The sequence below is a fragment of the Arachis hypogaea genome, chromosome 13 (assembly GCF_003086295.3).
Source record: "Arachis hypogaea cultivar Tifrunner chromosome 13, arahy.Tifrunner.gnm2.J5K5, whole genome shotgun sequence".
NCBI lineage: Eukaryota > Viridiplantae > Streptophyta > Magnoliopsida > Fabales > Fabaceae > Arachis > Arachis hypogaea.
The window spans coordinates 13,365,383-13,385,100 of NC_092048.1; the positions used below are offsets into that span (position 1 = coordinate 13,365,383).

At 30.0% G+C, this 19,718-nt stretch overlaps 1 protein-coding gene across 1 annotated transcript; it reads right to left on the minus strand.

Annotated features, from left to right (window-relative positions):
- Positions 1-830: 830 nt before the first annotated feature.
- LOC112732702 (probable amidase At4g34880) lies at positions 831-6,990 on the minus strand. Its single transcript, XM_025781458.2, has 5 exons — positions 6,457-6,990; positions 3,884-4,098; positions 2,672-2,917; positions 2,240-2,426; positions 831-1,244 (listed from the first exon to the last, which is right to left on the minus strand). Exons 1-5 carry the CDS (start codon positions 6,988-6,990, stop codon positions 831-833), a joined length of 1,596 nt encoding a protein of 531 aa, XP_025637243.2.
- Between the last annotated feature and the right edge of the window lie 12,728 nt (positions 6,991-19,718).

A 19,718-nucleotide genomic window follows, 5' to 3' on the forward strand; every position in this document is an offset into this window, starting at 1 on the left:
ATAAAGCACTTATTTACTTTTTCTCTTCATACAATACTAATATAATATTAATATATTATCTTTATAGTAGTATAATAGTATTGATAAATATTGATAGTAGTATTTTTCTATTTATACTTTATTTTATTACCTCTTCCTTATTTATTTTACAACATGACCAAACAATTATTAGTAGTTCGAATTTCATTTTGTGTGTGTAATAAGTAGTAACTATGTTCAACCACAAATCTTTAAATAAAGTTTCAATATGCGACGGATTAATCTTTGGCCTAGTAAATTAAGAAATACGATAAAAAAATATTTAATAACTAGGATTTTAAGTGTATATTAATCTATACTTACAAAAAAAAGTGCATTAATTTACTAAATAACTTATGTGCTGAAATAAGCTGAAATAAATATTGCCACCAATATTTTTTCATTAAAATTTATGACATAAATCATGGAATTTAGATTCTCTAAATTTTGAATTTTATTTTAAAGGGTAAAGTGTGATCTCTCACTATTTATTTTACAGGAAGACAAAAAAAAAAAAACATGAAAAAGAAATTATTTAAAGGTGAAAAATCACACTTTACAAGTGAAAATTCAAAATGCTTATATCGAATAACTTGAAACAATAAACTAATTAAACTTGCACATTGACAGCACCAAGATGCTACTTATTTCATGGCTTTCATCTCATAAGGGGGATGACAAAGCCATATCACTCACAACATTTTGTACTCATCACCTAATGTGTGAATACCATTATATTAAACAACAATTCTAATTAATTCACCAATTTATTCAATTCATACAAATTTATATTTTAGGACATATTTATGTTATTAATATTTATTAAATTGAGGTGCCCGGCTTCTCCTGCTTTGTGGTACTTGCAGTATGATTAAATCATCAGGAGGAGGCCTACGTTTCTTGGTAGCTTGTTCAAAAGAATAAGCAATTTCAATAAGAGTTGGTTCTGAATACTTTAATCCTCCAAAGGAAACACCCAATGCCATGTTCTCATTGTTGTATCCACCCGGCACTGTTATTGCTGGGTGACCACCAACTGCTAAAAATGGAACCAATTTTTGTCCCACATATATTAATGCATCAAGCTTCTTCTCCTTCATCATCTTCTCAAACCCATTTTCGGAAAGTCTTTCTAGATTTGATATTGCTTCTTGAACTTCTCTGCTCATTCCATCGTTCTTGTTTGCATCTAGAAACATGTCTTGTGGATATTCAACGATTTTCTCCTGTACCAAGATAATTAAAATAACAATTTCGCTAAGTAGTCAACAGAGTTCCAGCCAACAACAAATTAACAAGTATTTTTAAAATTGTTTAAAATTGTTTAAAATTGGTTGGTTAAAAATTATTAAATTACACTTCTATATTAGCCCATGACAAAAATAAAGAAGTCTTGTGGCCCACAAATTCAGCCCAACAGAATACACAAATTAAATTATAATTTAGTCTTTATCTTATCTTATAGTTATCTTTATCTTTATCTCTATCTTATCTTTATTTGCTTTTATCTTTCATAGGACAATGCTCTATATATATTTAGTTTTACCCTCATAATTTACAACACACTTCAGTACAATTCAATCAATCAACAATCAATAAAAGTTATTTTCTTTACTTTTCCTATTCTTTCACAATTTTATCAAAAATTATTTATCTATACTTTTTCTTAAGATAATAATAAATTATCTATACATGCACGGTTGAAAGTGCTAATTAATTTTGATGGTTTAGTTTGTGTAACGTTATATGTTTAGAGAAAAAGAAATAAACATTTAGATATTATTGACGGTTGAAAGTGTTTTAATATGTATTGATAAAATATATTTAATATTTTCATCTTTTAGATATTTTTTCTGGATTACAAAAAAATATATATAAGACAAAATAAGATATTTTAGTTGTTATTACTTCAAGTGTATGTAAATTAGTTTAAAAAAATGCTACATACAGTTAAAAATAATCACTAAACTAATCATTATGTATTGTGTATAAATATTAAATATATATATATATTTTATATTTTAATATTTATATTGATTTTTTTATCTATACTTAGCATAATCGTTAAGTTTATATCCAACTGTTGTAAATATTTTTTACATTTAAAATTTATTAAAAAGGCCATTTTTGAAAAAGTTCTCCAAACATACAAGTCATTATATATATTTGTAACAAAATAATAAATAAATAAATAATTATACAAAATGATGCATATACTTACAAGAACGTAGTGTTTATAGTTGAAGCTGATGAGATCTGCCAAGGATCGCACAGGTGAAGACACGAGATTTTCCAGATAAGAATTCAAGTCTCTCTTGAGCTCAGCTAACAATGCTATCATTGCATTCTCATAAATTTCTTCAGTCTTCTCAATTACTATGTCATCCACAAGTGTCGCTCCTTGATCCCTGATTATATATTATTCAACAAGAAATTAATAATGTACTTACATTACGCTAAAATAATTCCGTTGTCATCTAATTAATTTTTTTATATGAAAATATAATACTTTTTTATATTAATTTTTTTATAACGATTTTTAAATATTAATTTCACATGAAAATAATTACATACCAATTTTCACTTAAATTCTTAGTTAAAATTAAAAATGTATAAATGTGGCATAATGTAAAGTGGTAATGTATAGCAGAACCTCATTATTTGGAAGAGTTGTTGATATGTAGCATTCTCGACAGAATTTTCAGGAAAATTATTAAAAGAATCAGGGTATCTCAAGATTCCAAGTCTTTTTCCTTGTAGACCACGAGGATTCAGATATTGAGCATAGCCACCCTCTGGAATGTGTTTTGAGGCATTCACAGTTCCTTCATCTTTCTCATCTTTCCCTACAATTACGTCAAGAACATAAACTGCATCTTCTACCGTTCTAGCCATAGGCCTGTTCATCCAACAAAAAACTACTTAGAAGAGTTTATATTTTTTGTTGTGAACAAGTATATCTAATCTAATTCCGTAAAATTAAATATTTTATCAATAAAAATAGATATGTGTAAAATTTAGTAAGTATATTATAGTGAAAATTCACTTGCAGCTATTTTCGTGTGAAGATGATAGTTAAAAATTATTAGATGATAATTTAATTAAATCTATCAAATCATCTAACAGTTCTTAACTATAAACTTCATGTGAAGACAATTACATGAGTCTCCATAATATATTATGGCCACAGACAAAGACATCTTCGTTATAGAGGGGATTTTCACCCAATAATAAAGTTTAGAAAACAATTTAAAAATTATATATAAATGTGTATAAGTGTTTTCATTGTTATTATATTAGTTTCGGTAATAAAATATAAATTAAAAATTTGAGCTTTAAACTAAAAAAATATTTTATTATACTTAACATACAATATTAATTATTTTATTAAATTTAATTTAATATCAAAATTAAAAATTAATTAATTAATTAACTCAATACAAAAATCAATAAACACTTAAACAGCGATAATGAACTTTGTGTAAGACAGACCAACGAATTAATTACAAAACTGAAGTCAAAATATAAATTAAATTAAAAATATAAAGAATTAATTTTTGATTAGTTAATATCAATTAATTTTTAATTAATATGAGCCAACTTTAAAATTTAGGATTATAATTTAAAATTAAATATTTATAATTTAATATCTAAAATTTAGGATAAATAAAATAATTTTTAAAAAAACAAGAGTTGATTGGAGACATTACTCATTAAATTATTAGTGATGTTGATTGCAAAAGAACGCCATATGATATAGTGATGCGTGCATGTGCTTTTTGATTGGCATGCATATTATTATAAAATAATTGTTTTAATTTTCGTATGACGTAATAAATTTAAAATTGTATGATGCAATATCTACCCAACGGAATCTTGTCTTCGAGAAATAGGGACCACGCCGGATCTGCTAGTGAGGTTAACGGTGGGTTTGATTCCAACGACTGAGTTGTATGATGAAGGACAAATTATTGAGCCGTCGGTTTCAGTCCCTAATGACACCGTTGCAAAGTTTGCTGCCATTGATATTGCTGATCCACTGCTTGATCCACACACTTCATTGCTTAGGTTATAAGGGTTCTGCATGCCATCCATGCATCCATATCATCATTATTCAGAAATAAAACATATAAAATGAAAGTAATATATATCTCACAAGGTAGGTTTGTAATATGTATGACTAGACTATTTATTTTTGGTGTACTTATTACTTAGGATTAGGGATGAAAAAAAATTCTTCGAAACAGCGGATAAGAATCCTCCTATAAATATACATGGAATAAGGACGAGCGTATAGGTATTTAATTATGAGAGTTACTCGCTTAAAATCTTTTTTTAAAGACGTTTTTTAATAATTAAAATTTAACTTATATAATCGATTAAAATTGTGTTATTTTTATTAAAATTAGACTAAACAAATTGATTTGACCGAAAAATCGATAAATCAAATATTAAACTGATCTAAATTAATATTATTTTTTTATAAAAAATGATTATAATACTCTTATTATAAAAAATGACTAAAATATTTTTATTATATATATTAATTTTAAAAATTCTAAATTCTAATTTTGTGATGGCATAGAGAAAAGAGAAGGGTTAGGATTTAGAGTTTTTAAAATATATAATAAAAATATTTTAAGCCATTTTCTATGATAGGAGTATTATAGCCATTTTTGTAAAAAAATATTAATTTAAATCGGTTCAAGATTTGGTTTATCGATTTTTCAGTTAAACCGATTTATTTCGTCTAATTTTAACAAAAATAACACAGTTTAATCGATTTATAGGTTAAATTTTAATTATTAAAAAAATATCTTAAAAAAAATACATTTTAAGCATCTTTATAGGAGTGATTATTTTAAACTATTTATTCCATACAAATCCATTAAATTCCTATGAATATGAGATTATTAAACTGTCTCAATTTATATATACACATATTTTTTTAATTTAATAACTCTAATTTCTGCTTTAATTCGAGTCTTTTTCCTTTTTCGTTCTAAGACTTTCATTCATCATTAGATCTATAACATTAATCAACTACCAAAAATTAAGTTATGTCATCGTGTTAATTAGAAATGTTTTTTTATATTATTTTTTGTGAAATTAATATTTATAATGATTATGTTATGAATAATATTGGAATGATTTATTTTATAATTGTTATGTTATTATTTTTTGTTAAACTTTTTAAATAAAAACTTTAAAGAATATTCATAGTTACATACAATTATTCATCTTTTCTACCAAGATTATCAAATGGGACCTGCAATGGAAATGGAAAGATGACAAGAGACATTCTTTTAAATAGTGGTGTTCATGGATCAGATCATATTCACAGATCCACGGTAAATATCTGCATTTAATTCAAAAATTATAAATACAATCCGATTCGTAGATTGATTGGATCGGATAGGATTCGATCCGCACCCTTTACGAATCGGATCGTGGATATCTGTTCTACATCTGCGGATCTGCAAATTCGCACAATAATAATTAAAAAAATAAATAAATATATATGTTTGGTATTATATATATTTACTTGTTTGTATGTTTTAGTTAGTAATTATTATTCATATATTGTATTATTTTATTTTTGTTATTTAGAAAATGTTTGATTAAAAATATTTTAGGAATAAATAAGTTTAAAAGTGTGAAAGAAATATTTTTATTGAATTTTTACATAGAAATATGATTAAAAATATAATGTTCAATTATGCGGATATATCCAATATGCAATCTGCACATTTGCGAATTGAATCGGATCGGATCCGACACTAAAAAACGCGGATATCATATCCGATTCGATTCGATGAAAATTGTGCGGATCGGATAGAATTTTCGGCCATATCTGATCCGATCTGCGTACACCCTTACTTTTAAATAGAAATGAAGCACTGATAAAAAAGAATATCAGCCCACAATTATTCATTATCATCTCTAATTAGAATTTATATTTTGATTAGCATATTGGATAAAATTTGAATCTTATTTTTTCTACAATAATAAAATGGTACGTCATATATGAATATAAAAAAAAAAGTGAACATAGTTATTGCTTGAGTTAGAACATAGTTATAGACAAAAAAGTCAAAAGATCGCTAAAATTTATTATTTTTTATCATCAATTAATTATTAATATTTAAAAATATGAGATAAAATATATGGTTGGATTATTATTAAAATATTAATTAGTTGTATATAAACTAATCAATATACTTAGTTTTGTAAAGTTTGTTTCATCATTTAACGCATGCGGAATTTCATTTCTGATTCATCATATATATAAGCTTGTTCCACTATCTCGCCTCTTCCCACTTGCCACCTTCCAAACCTGCACTTAGAAAGTTTTTCCACTATTTTCCTAAATAGGAAACAAATTAAAATTATTAACCAATTTAAAATCTTAATTAATTAAAATATGAGGTTAATTACCTTGCCTTGGCCACCATAGGCAGACCAACCACCAGGCATATTGTAAGACCTAAAGCCAGCCCATTCCTTCAAGGTGGCTTTGCCAATAATGATGGCCCCAGCCTCCCTCAACTTCTTCACCACAAAAGCGTCCTCTGCCACCACCGACCCAACAAGCGCATACGAACCGGCCGTCGTACTCATTTGGTTTTTTTTGTATACAATGTTGTCTTTTACTAACATCGGTATTCCACTCAACTTTGTCCCTTTTTTTCCGGCCGCCCGCTCTTCGTCGGCTTTCTCAGCCTCAAATTCTGCGTCCGGATTTAGATCCGAGACGCCACTGAGGATAGGATTTCTTTTAAAGATCTCATCTTTATACAACTTAACTAGTTGCTTTGACGTGATTTCGTTTCGCGCAAAAGCGCTTTGGATTTCGTCGATGGTTGCTTCTTTTAGTTGAAACATTGCATCAACATGGCTTGTTGCAATGATCATGATGAGTAGTGTTTGAAGAAGCAGCAATGAGAAGAAGAAGAAGAAAGCCTTTGCCATATTAGCTTTAGCTAGTTCTTTTTAGTGAGTAGTGTGTAGTTTGCACCATGCTAGGGTTGCTTTAAATAGAGTTCGATTTGCTTTCACTCCCTTTCATTTCAAATCATTATTTTTAATGTGCACAAATTTTTACTCTAAATTACTTAAAATAGTTATCAATATAAGATTAAGTAGTATTTTTATCCGTAATAATATTATAGGAATATAAATATTTTAAAGTTACAGTCCACTTTATTCTGACAGTATAGATTATGCATATCACAAAAGATTTATAAAATTAAACTACTTTTACAATAAAAGTCGTAAATTGACAAAAGTCTCTGACTAAGAAGACCAAGGTATCTGTAGATAAAAAAAATTAAATAATAAAATTTTTAGTTAATATTTTTATATGAAAATATCTAATTTTTTATTAATAATTAATTTTAACATTCGTTATCTAAAATTTAAAATAATTTAACATGTATCATTTTATATTTAATTAGGTGTTAAGTCTGGTGCACAAATAGAAATAATTAATTTTTATACTTACTATTTAAAAATAATATTTTTTCTCTTTATGTATATAAAAATATAATTAGATATTAACATAAAAAAATTATACTGATAGTTATAAAATTAACTTAAAATTAATTTTTTTAAAACAATTGAATCTTGATTCTAACTTTTAATTATAATATTAGTATTCTCTCCACATTATATGTAATAAATATTTGAAAGAAGAAAAATAAAAATATAAATTAGAAAAATAAGCGGTGAAAATTTAAAACTAAATAAAAAACTAAAAAATAATAATAATAATAATAATAATAATAATAATAATAATAATAATAATAATAATAATAATAATAATTTTTATTTAAATTATATTATTTTGTTAATTTTATTTTCTCAAGAACAGAAAGATAGAAAAAATAGAGAATGAGAGAAAAGAGAGAGAAAGATAAAGATGAAAAATGAGAATGACAATGAGAATTTGTTAATTTGAAGAAAAAAATTATTTTAATTGTAAAAAAATATCGGATGATATATTTTGATTTGTCAAATTACTAATATAAAATATAAATTATATAGAGTAAAAATAGTAGAGAGAAATAGAAAAATAGAGAGACGTAGATGAGAGAATTTAGGAAGGGAGTTTATTAATTTAAAAAAATTATTTTCTCTCAATTTTAATAAGAGAGTGTCGTGTGGCACATTTGATTATTAAATTAGATAGTAATACATGATACACAATATAGGTATATTTTAATTTCAATTTCAATTTTAATATTTTAATTTTAATTTTAATGCAATTAAAGAATGTCATGTTGCACATTTTGATTATCAAATTAGTAATTAGTCATTGATATTGATAATGATATATAAAATAGATAGAGTGGTTGAAGGAATGAGAGAAATAGAGAAAGGAAGAGAGAGGAGGGGAGAACTCTTTAATTTTGGAGGGAAAGATTTGATTTCAATTACAATGAGTGAATGACATGTGGTACATTTTGGTTGTAAAATTAGTAAGAAGGAGGGAAGAATTCTTTAATTTTGGAGAAAAAGATTTAATTTCAATTAAGAATGACATGTGGCACATTTTGGTTGTAAAATTAGTAAGGAGGAGAGGAGAATTTCTTAATTTTGGAGGAAAAAATTTGATTTTAATTACAATAAAAAATGACATGTGACAGATTTTAGTTGTAAAATTAAAAAAATATAATAGATAAAATGTATAATCATAACTCAAAAGAAAGAAAAAAGCACATTATTTGTGGAGTGTAATAAACAAAAAATAAGGTATATATAAGAAGTTAAAGCCTAAAGGTGATAAAACTTTCATTTCTTTTTACAGGTAAATTATCAAAGTTGTCTTTAAAACGGATATTTTCTAAAAGGTACATTACATGGGAATTATGTGTCAATACCAAATTTGGTTTGATACTTTCATCTTAAAATTATGCAAGTATTTTAGCGAAGATTAAAATTCAAATTGTTGCATGATAATATCAAACTTGTTCTATGTAATTACATGCCAATTATTTGAAAGTTAAAACTAAGTAAAGTAAGAAGGAAAAACTACCAAAAGTACCCACAAAGTTTACGAACGCTGACAAAAGTATCAATAAACTAAGGAAATTAATGTTGTACCTATGAAAGATGGGTTCCGAATGACAAAAGTATCCAAATTCTAATTTTTTGTTGATTTTTTAATAAAATTCCTAAACTACCTCACCCTAACCCCATTCTACTGTCACTCCCTCTCTTCTCTTCTTCCTCTCTCCTCACTTATCCCTCAAAAACCCTCACAGAGTAACAGAAACTCTCCTCCTACCTCCTCATTGCAGTCCGCCACCCACCTACTCCATTACCGCCAATCTCTTCCCCTCTCACTGTTCTCCCTCTCACTATTAAAGTGACTACAACACCTTCATCGCACACCTGTGATCCAACCTGACGAGAATGCTACAGTGGCACGCATGTTGTAGCCGAGGAGAACGTCGTCGTGGCGCGTCTGACCCAGTCAAAGAGAACACCGTCGTCGCACACCTGAAAAGAGAGAGGGGTCGTGGTACTCTTCCATGCAGAAAGCGGGTTCGGTAAAGAGAAATTAGAGAAGAAAGGGAGGCGGCATTGTGGATGGAGGTTCTGCCATTGACGATGTTACAGTCGGTCGGCGACGAAAAAGGTATTTCTTTTTTTTTAAATATTTTTATTTTATTTTTCTTCTTTTCAGAAATTGATTTAGTTACTACTAAAATGATACTGTTCTATTTTTTTTAAAATTTGCTTCTATTTTTTATGAAGGCTGAGATTGATTTAGAGAAGATTCAGTTGATGGCTACTTCTACTTCTAATTTTTGCTGAAATAAATTTCAAATTGGATGAATGGATTTGTTGATTTTTTATGGTTGATGACTTTTTCTATTTCTAGTTTTGCTAAAGTGAATTGAAATTGGATGAATGGATTTGAAAATTTTTATGTTTTGAGTATTTTTTGGTGTTTGATTAATTTAGTTTGGGTATGAATTATAAACTTATGAGTGAATCGGTTGAGGTCCGATCCTCTACCACCACCACCACTACCATTGATTTCGGACTGGTTTGTTGTAGGAGTAGTTTTGGATTCTATGACAAGAGTTGGTACAAATTGAGTTATGAAATATTGAAAAAGTGAGTTGAGGTTGAGTGTAGGGTAGTTTAGGAATTTTATTAAAAAATCAACAAAAAATTAAGATTTGGATTTTGTCATATGGAACTCATCTTTCATGGGTACAACGTTAATTTCCTTAGTTTATGGGTACTTTTGTCAGCGTTCGTAAACTTTATGGATACTTTTGGTAGTTTTTCCAAGCAAGAAATTTTGTTACCAATGGTTGGGTTGCTTTCCAACAAGCGCTCTTTTAATATCATTAGCTTGACTTTTGGTTCTTGAATTTTCTTCCTCTTCTTTTAATTGGTTAAGAAGAATGACTTCAAAGAAGAATAGGAGAAAATTGATGCCCCATATTTGATTTTTTCCTAGCAAATTTTCTTTTATTATTATTATTTTAATTCAACTTGCTTGTTGGGGTTGAAGTTTGATTTCTTTTTGTTAACCTTTTTTTCATAGATATTGTCTTTTGTTTATTGGTCATAATCCTTCTTTCAATGCTTTTTTTGATTGTCTTCACTTCTTCCTTTTCAAGGTTTAGGTGTTGTGTAATGGTTGGAAGATACCCTTTATCAAAAATTTCTTGAATTGATGGTTCAATTAAATCACCCTCCATGCAACTCTCTACTTCGTTGGAGTAAGTGTGGAGTCCCTTGGTTGATTTTCTCCCTTTTTTTTTGTAAGATTTTGCATTGCTTTTTTTGAGAGGGACTTTACATATTCTTTTGCCACCTCTAAGGATATGGAATTCTAGGCTTGTATGCCTCCACAACCTCCTTCTTCATTAGAATTTCACTCGACACAGGGGTCTCTTGGTCTTGCTCTTACACTTCTAACTTCTCCTTTGTAACCACTTCATTCTTCTTGCTAAGTATTACTCCATTTCTCAAGTATATGGCCCTGTATTCTTTCTTTGGGTTAGGAAAGACATTGGTTGGTTTCTTAGTAAGATATTATGCCATTTGTCTTATTTGCACTTCTAAATTTCTCCTTGAGGCTTCCTGATTTTTTCTATTTACTCTGGACTCTTGAATGAAACTATTGACAGTTTGAAAAAGTAGTTCTGATGCTAGCTCGAGAGATAAAGGTTGGAAATGATTTTGTGGATATGCAAGTGCTGTGGTGAAATTATTTTGAGGGGTACAGAATGAGTTTTATGGGTAGTAAAATGAATTTTGTGGATTTTGAAAGAATTTTTGTGGGTAGTGAAATAAATTTTGTAGATTTTGAAAGAAAGTTTGTATATAATGGATTGAATTTTGTGGGTGGTAAAATGATTGAAATGAATTTTGTGAATTTTGAAAGGAGTTTTGTGGTAAGGTATGGTCAAGTGAAAAATCATGAGGGAAAGTTGGACAATTTTGCATGAATAAGTTCACTGTTTGTTGTAGTTTGTCTATGACACGATCAAGAGATGATGACTCTTGATGGATGGGATATGGAACATTGAAATTATTTTGGTCTTGATTTTTTCAATCATCATTTGGATAGTTACTCCATTCATAGGAGTATGAATCATGTTGTGGCCCTAGGAAATACCCCGAATGGTTTACTTACTCGTACTTTGTTCTTGATATTCCCACCCACAATCAGCATAATAACAGGATCATTTTGTGGTGGTAAAAAATATACCATGTAATTTGCTTGCTCAAAGGGTAATATAAACTCCATTCTTCCTTGATTCTGTAGAAACAAAATTACCAAGATATAGGAAAATTGAAATTTCTTATGTCACAAGTAGGGAATTCTTTAGTGAGGTAATAACACAAACAGTTAAGTGGCAAAAGAAAAGAAAGAATTAAAAGCAAGTAAACGACTAGAACAACAAAAAAAAGAAAAAAAGTGTCTAATCTAGATAATCAATCAACCGGTAGTTTGTTAATCACCGTTAATTCCTGATAACGGTGCCAAAAACTTGATACGGAATTTTCGCGTATCTACCAGCAAGTGCGTCGAATCATATCAAGTAATACTACTATGGTGAGTGGGTTATCGTTCCCACGATAATTAATGGATTAAGCAAACAATGATAAATTGATTATTCTAGTTAGACAATTCATATTTGGATGATGATTAATCAAGTAAATTGTAATTGAAATGACTTAACAAAGAAATAAATGAAAGCAATAAATGACTTGAATGTAAATGACGGAAATGTAAATGACTAGGAATGTAAATTGCAATAATGTAAATGACTGGAAAGTAAATGACAAGAATTAAGAATAGAGAGAACATTGAAATCAAGAGATGTTGTATTCTTAGGATCAATAGCCTCATCGCCACTACAATCATACAATCATTGATCTCTTGGCAAATCATAAGTAATTGAATTCCAATTCCTTGATAATCCAATTTCTCTTGACTTGATCAATTGCCAATTCCTTAATCAATCTCTTATGAAAAGAGATGAAGCATATCCTCTAATTTAGTGCTACATAATTTCATAAATCTAAATATAGATTGATTAAATGTCACGTATCAAATCTAAATCCAAAATCACAAGAATTGGGAGAAAGAGTTTTCAAGCTTTGATTACATGAATTAACATTTCCAAGTGATCATAAAATCCAAATTGGATCTAAACTATCTTCTAATAAATTTAGTTCCTTTGATAAAGAACGAAGACTCTTTCTAAAGAAGCAAATGAAAGACGAATTGAAGATGAAGAAAAAATCACATTAACCCATTGAAATACAATAGAACTCTTTTTCCCAATGATAAAAATTACAAACTCATAACTCTAGAATTATAAAATGGGTAAGAACGAAGATGGAAGAAGAGAAATTGAGGAAGAGGATAAGAGAGACCGAAGACTCCTCTCCAAAGGCCCTTTTCTAAAGGTATCTAAGGTATTATTTATAAGTTATCCTAAATTATAAATTTAAATGGAATTCAAATTACAATCAAATGCACTTTCTAATTAACTATCACTAGTGACCTTCCTTGTTTGATAATGGGTCCTTTGTGGTATTGATTGATTGTGAATTGTGACTTGATTTGCATGGAATTGTGTTGGGTTTGTGAAGTTTTGATTTTTCTCTTGGAGGCTTGAAACATTGAAGAATAAATAAAGGAATTTGGGTACTTGAAGTGGACCAATATGGAGTGTCATTGAAGTGGCACTTTGGTGACACTTTGGAGTTTTGAAAGTTTGGAAATCTCCCTGAGAAGTTTACCCAGCGTGCCACTTCACTCCACACTCCAGTCCACACGCCGAGTTTGTAATGCTGAAATCGTTCGCGGTTCCAAACTGAATGTCCACTATAGATTATTATATATCGTTGGAAAGTTCTAAAAGTCATCTTTCTAACATTACTAAAAGCATGTCATTTGACCTTTTCTAACTCAATTTATGCTCTTTTGAAGGTAAAGAGGTCACCCTGGCGTGTTTGCAGGTTTGAAGGCGTGCGGAATTCTACATGCTGACTACACGCCAGCCTTGCAATGCTAAAAGATTAGTGATTTTCACCTCATCTTCAGCTTCCACTATAAACTATTATATATCGTTGGAAAATTTTGGAAGTCAGCTTTCTAACGCCATTGGAAGTGCTTCATTTAGATTTTTGTAGCTTAAGTTATGTTTGTTCGAGTGAAGAGATGTCAGTTTGTAAGAATGGCCCAGCGTGCCACTTCCCTTACACGCCACTCTACACGCCAAGATTGCAGGAAATTGGGACTCGAAGGCGTGTGGAGTGAGACACGCCACCCACACATCAGTTCCCACGCCACTTTTGAGGCTTGAAATGCCCTCTGGGTTAGTGGCCCAGCATGCCACTTCTTAGGTATGCTAGCCACACGCCAAGCACACTTGAGTTCGCACACCCCTTCCTTACACACACGCCACTTCTCTTGTACTTGTTTTCATTCTTTTGCCATTTTGGGGATATGCTTTTTTTATTAGTCTTGTTTTCGTTCTTTTGCCACTTTGGGAGTGTACTTTTTCTATTAGTGCTTTTGTTACTTCTATTTCTATTATTTCTTACAAAATTCATTAACTCAAAACAATCAAAGTAATATCTAAATTAAGTACCAAAACACTTCATAATTGAACATAATACATTAATTTTCTATATGAAATAACTAAGAAAATCACTCATAATGCTCAAGTATCAGTATCCAATAATTTATATTTAAAATGAATTGGTTTGTAATATTTTGATTATGGAAACATAAATTATAAAAATATTTTTAATTTAAAAGAGTAATACAAATTATTTTAATTTATTTATTTTAATATAAGATCGTTGACATTTACATAAATTTTTTATATTTATTTAAAAAAATCTTATCTATCTTATAAAAGATTTTTTAAAACTTAATTTTTTTTCAAAAAAATCAAAATAAAAATTTGAAAAAAAAAATAGTAACTCAAAAAACAAGACAAGTTATATCAATTTAAAAAAGTGTTTAATTTCAAAAATTGAAAACATACGTATAAGCGTCTTTTTCCCGTTTTTTAATTTGAATATGGAAGTAAGAATGGTGTTGAACTCAAACATGGGGAATATAGGTACTTCACAGCCATGTGGTGTCAGTAGAACAACTCGGATGGTCCGAGTTGCGTTGGATATTCCATTTCGTGAAAAAATTGACAACAACAAACAATTTGGAGGGTCCGATTTCTAGCTTCCGAAATTCATATGTGCCCAACCACAAGTCGGACCATGCGATTTCTTAAGCAAAATTTTAAAATCAAACAACTTTCATGGTCCGATTTATCTACTTTAAGTTTTTTCAAATTTTTTTACACAAATCGGACCCTCCGATTTGTGTACTATGAATTTTTTTCACTTTTTTAAACACAAATTGGAGGGTCCGATTTGTGTACTCCCACAATTTTAAAAAATACCAAAAATTACCATATTAAAGTATATCACTTATTTTGCTTCCATATCAAAATTTTTTAACCTCTTTTTCCGGTATTTCAAATCAAAAATTGAAAACATGATTTTGATTTTGCAGGACTCTGATCAAAAGCCACTTTAAAATAGAAGAATCATTACTGCACAATATTTACTATGTATGCACCACTTTCTCCTAACTGAATCAATATGCATTAGCTCAGTTGGCAATTGTATTTAGTGCCTTATAGTATTGATATTTAATTTCAATTTGTCTTTGTAAATTAATTTTTTTATTTATTTTTCTTTAATTATATTGTTGGAATGGTACTGCATGTAAAAAATAAAGTTAAAAAATTCTAAATGGATATGAATTTTATGCTATTTTTTGAATAATTTGTATATGCTAAATATAATTTTAATGTATAAATATAATTTTTATGAATTTCTAGTAGCTCCATTGAATCTGATATGTCATTTTCAATTGCTTATTATTTCAATATAGAAATTAATTTTTTTTTTTTTTTGTTTCTTTTGTCTCTTGATGTTTAAATATTCTATTGGGTGCATGTTATCACTTATACTAAGATGAAAATTTTCAGTAAAAAAGATCAAATTGTCAACACAAAAAAAGGTAAAACGTAAATGTTAATTATTCTGATGGAATTTGGTTGGTTGAGTCTTGAAAGAGTATGATTCTGCTAAATTTGGTTGCTATTTATTGAAATAGCAATTAATTCCTTATTTTCTATAGACAAAACTAATATTTTGAATAAAAGAAGCATATGCACAAAATCTATAAATGCTTAGGTCAAATAACTGTTTTGACAGCACATGCATAATTGGACAAAACTACAAAGAAAATTATTGGGCAATCTACCTAATTAAATAAACTGTGTGAATCATTTACCTGAATACACAAAACAGAAATTTCTTACGTGCATGTGCAATTTTAATTTTATGTAAACTGTGGGAGCTAACCACGATTTCCAGTTTCTACGTAAATCATTGGAGGCTACGGGAGTTTATGGTTGGAAGAGATTGGGCATAATTCGTGGCTACCTACCACGGATTATGAAGGAAAAAACTTAGGCATAAACCGTGGTTGCTTCCCACAGTTTATGAAGAGAAGGCCTTGAACGTAAATCTCCCTTAGTTCCCACGGTTTACATGCTAAGTAGTATAAATACATAATCTGTTGATGGTCATGACGGATCATTTGTGCTGAAACAAAAATTGAAAGAGCTTGGGGGTTGAGAGAGTTTCAGGGAGAGGTTTGGAAGGTTTTGGTGAGATTTGGATGGTGGAGCCATGGAGGACGAAGCTCGCTTGTATCGACTAAATAGCATTGCTCACGTGGCTGGATACATCGACGAAGAGGTTAGTTATTATTATTATTAATATTATTATTATTTATATTACTATTATTATTATTATAATTATTATTATAATTATTATTATCATTTTATTGTTGGAATAAATTAATTTCAATAACCCAAATCATCCATATTGAATCACCAAAAATATATATATCATAATGCGGAAGCGTACCTGAATTCATAAACATGAATCATACGATTGGAAGAGTTTGGATCTTGTGGTTCTTTCGATCTTCCTCAACCAAAGCCTTCTGTATTCCTAAGAGGCTGAACTGCAACTCTTTTGATGGGGAAAGAGTAACAAAGGCGACTTTGGTATATTGGGGACCGAAACCCTGAAGGTCTATTTATATTTGAGCATGGCACCCATTAAACCCTTAAGCCCAAATAAAATAGTATCTAAAGCCCAAAAGATAATATATCTAAAATCCAAAAAGATAATTATCTAAGGAACAAAAGATAATATCCGGTTTTATTCTCATTTAATTCCAAATCAAAAGTAATAATGACTTATTCAATTTAGCATTTATAACAATAAATGAGATCACCATTATATAAGTCATTTAATTTGAAATAGCATAATTTGTGATTATAATTAATATATGTATTTCCCACAAATAAGTTAGGAAATCAAATAATTTCCTAACAATCTCCCACTTGGGCTATACATATATTATTTCTTGACATAATCACATCTTTATAAACTTTATGCGCGCATCTGAATGCTATTTCTATCATTATTTTAACAATCTGGTCCGTCTCATACATTAGATATGGAACTACCGCAGCTTTTATCACATTAAATGCCGTGACTAAACCACGTCAATCACCATCCTAATATACTTAACGACATAGATCAAATTTGGATGAGTAATATGGAAATTACATGCCAAGTGATCTCATGCATGTCTATTTCCAGCTGGTCCAACTTTATTGAGATCAAACACAATACAAATATTGCAAAATGAACATTTCACATAATATGAAATAAACCATCAACTTAATTCTGCAGAAAAATAATTCAATATCTGTCATAGGACATATAGCATAAAATAAACTCCCACTAAACCAAGACATCACAAATATTGATACCCATCCGAGCAGTATGCTCATGAAAGACTTTAGGGATCAATCCCTTGGTTCATGGGTCTGCTAGCATATACTTTGTTCCTATATGTCCTATGGAAATCTGTTTTTCTTAACCTTTCTCCTTGACAACTAAGAGCTTGATGTCTATATGCTTCGATTTTGTCAAGCTCTTACTGTTATTGGAGTATAGTACTGCTGACTTATTGTCACAAAATATCCTTAATGGCCTTTCAATGTCATCTACTATATGAAGCTCAGTGACAAAGTTTCGCAACCATATGCCATGAAATCGAAATCGGAATCAGAGTTCCTAACGATCTCCAAATTTTCTGATCTCCGATAAATAAGCATGTAATCCTTTGTTCGCTCTAAATAACACATTACGCGTTTAACAGCTATCCAATGATCCATATCCGGATTGCTCAAGTATCTACCCAACACTCCCACTATAAATGATATATCGGGATGTATGTAGACTTGAGCATACATTAAATTTCCTAGTGCTGATGCATAAGGTTTATCATGCATTGTTGTCTTCTTAAGATTATTTTGGGGCATTGCTTGAGACTAAACTTGTCTCCTTTAACTATGGGTGTGTCCATTGGTCTACAACTTTCTATGACATATCTACTTAAAATCTTTTCGATATAGTTCTTTTGTGACAATCTAAGAATATCTTGAGAGCAATCTCTTAGTATCTCGATTCCTAATACAAAAGAGTCATCACCAAGATCTTTCATTTCGAATTTGTTCGATAGAAATTTCTTAGTTTCATGCGACAAGCTTATATCGTTACTGGCAAGTAGAATGTCATCAACATATAAGACCAAAAAAAGTATTTACTCCCACTAAACTTGCGGTATACACATTCATCTATAATATTTACTTCAAAACCCTGAGGTAATGACTTAATTAAACTTGTGATACCATTAACGGGAAGCTTGTTTGAGACCATAGATGGATTTTCTTCTTTTTCTATTGGATCTCCTTAATGACACTTCTTGAGGTTGTTGAGCTTGCTGTATGGGTTGGGGTTGATGAGGATTCTCATCATTTTCTTGTACTGTAGCAGTATCTCAAGCAACAACAATATTCTCATTGTTCTCTTGTACTATAACTGAATCTACAGTAGGATTCTCATTTTGCTCTTGTACTATAACTGTATCTTGAACAACAATAGGCACAAGGACCTGATCATTGTTAGTTACAGAATCCTCATCAAAAGCAACATTCCTAATATTTCCTTCCCCCCCCCCCCAAACTCAACATTCTCAAGAAATCTCGCATTTCCCGTTTCAAAATAGACCTTGATGCAGGATTGTAAAACTTGTACCCCCGTGAGCGCTCAGCGTAACCAACAAAGTAGCAACTAATTGTCTTTGAGTCCAATTTTCTTTCATGCGGCCTATAAAGTCGCGCCTCAACTGGACATCCCCAAATATGCATATGCTTTATACTGGGCCTTTTTTCCAGTCCAAATTTCATATGGGGTTTTGTTAACTGCTTTGCTTGGTACCCTATTAAGGATGTACACTGCGGTCTTTAAGGCTTCTCCCCAGAGTGATTCAGGCAAGGAAGAATGACTAATCATACTTCTCACCATGTCCTTAAGAGTTCGGTTCCTTCGCTCTGCAACACCATTCATGCTAGGTTTGCCTGGCATGGTGTATTGCGGAACAATACCACACTCCTCTAGGAAAAGAGCAAAAGGCCCGGGACGTTGCTCACCTGAACCGTCATATCTTCCGTAGTATTCACCACCACGATCAGATTTGACAGCTTTAATTTTCTTTCCAAGTTGAAGTTCAACTTCAGCTTTGAAAGACTTGAAAACATCCAAGGCTTGACACTTTTCATGAATTAAATATAGATACCCATAACGAGAGTAATCATCTATGAACGTAATAAAGTACCGTTGTCCATTCCAAGAGACAGTAGGGAATGGGCCACAAATATCGGTATGTATCAGTTCTAAGACATCTTTAGCTTTCTCGGCACCTAATTTCCTTTCGTTTGTCCTTATTCCCTTTAAGCACTCAATACAGACTTCAAAGTCCGCCAAATTTAGGGGTCTAAGAATTCCATCCGACACGAGCCTCTGAATTCTCTGTTTAGAGATGTGACCTAGGCGTTTGTGCCATAATGATGCCGAATTCTCATTTAGTTTTCGTTTTGTACCCGTTTGCAGTATTTCATTATTATAGGAATTTAAGTCAAGCCTATATAGATTATCCACCAAATGACCAGAGCAAATATTATTCGAATTATAGAAGAGATTGACTT

Excerpts from the sequence above, each read along its gene's own strand:
- LOC112732702 (XM_025781458.2), bottom strand. The coding sequence starts at position 6,990 with ATGGCAAAGGCTTTCTTCTTCTTCTTCTCATTGCTGCTTCTTCAAACA. Across the intron at positions 2,918-3,883 it reads CGAAGACAAGATTCCGTTGG|GCCTATGGCTAGAACGGTAG; the intron begins GTAGATATTGCA and ends TTGGATGAACAG. Across the intron at positions 1,245-2,239 it reads ACTATAAACACTACGTTCTT|GAGAAAATCGTTGAATATCC; the intron begins GTAAGTATATGC and ends ATCTTGGTACAG.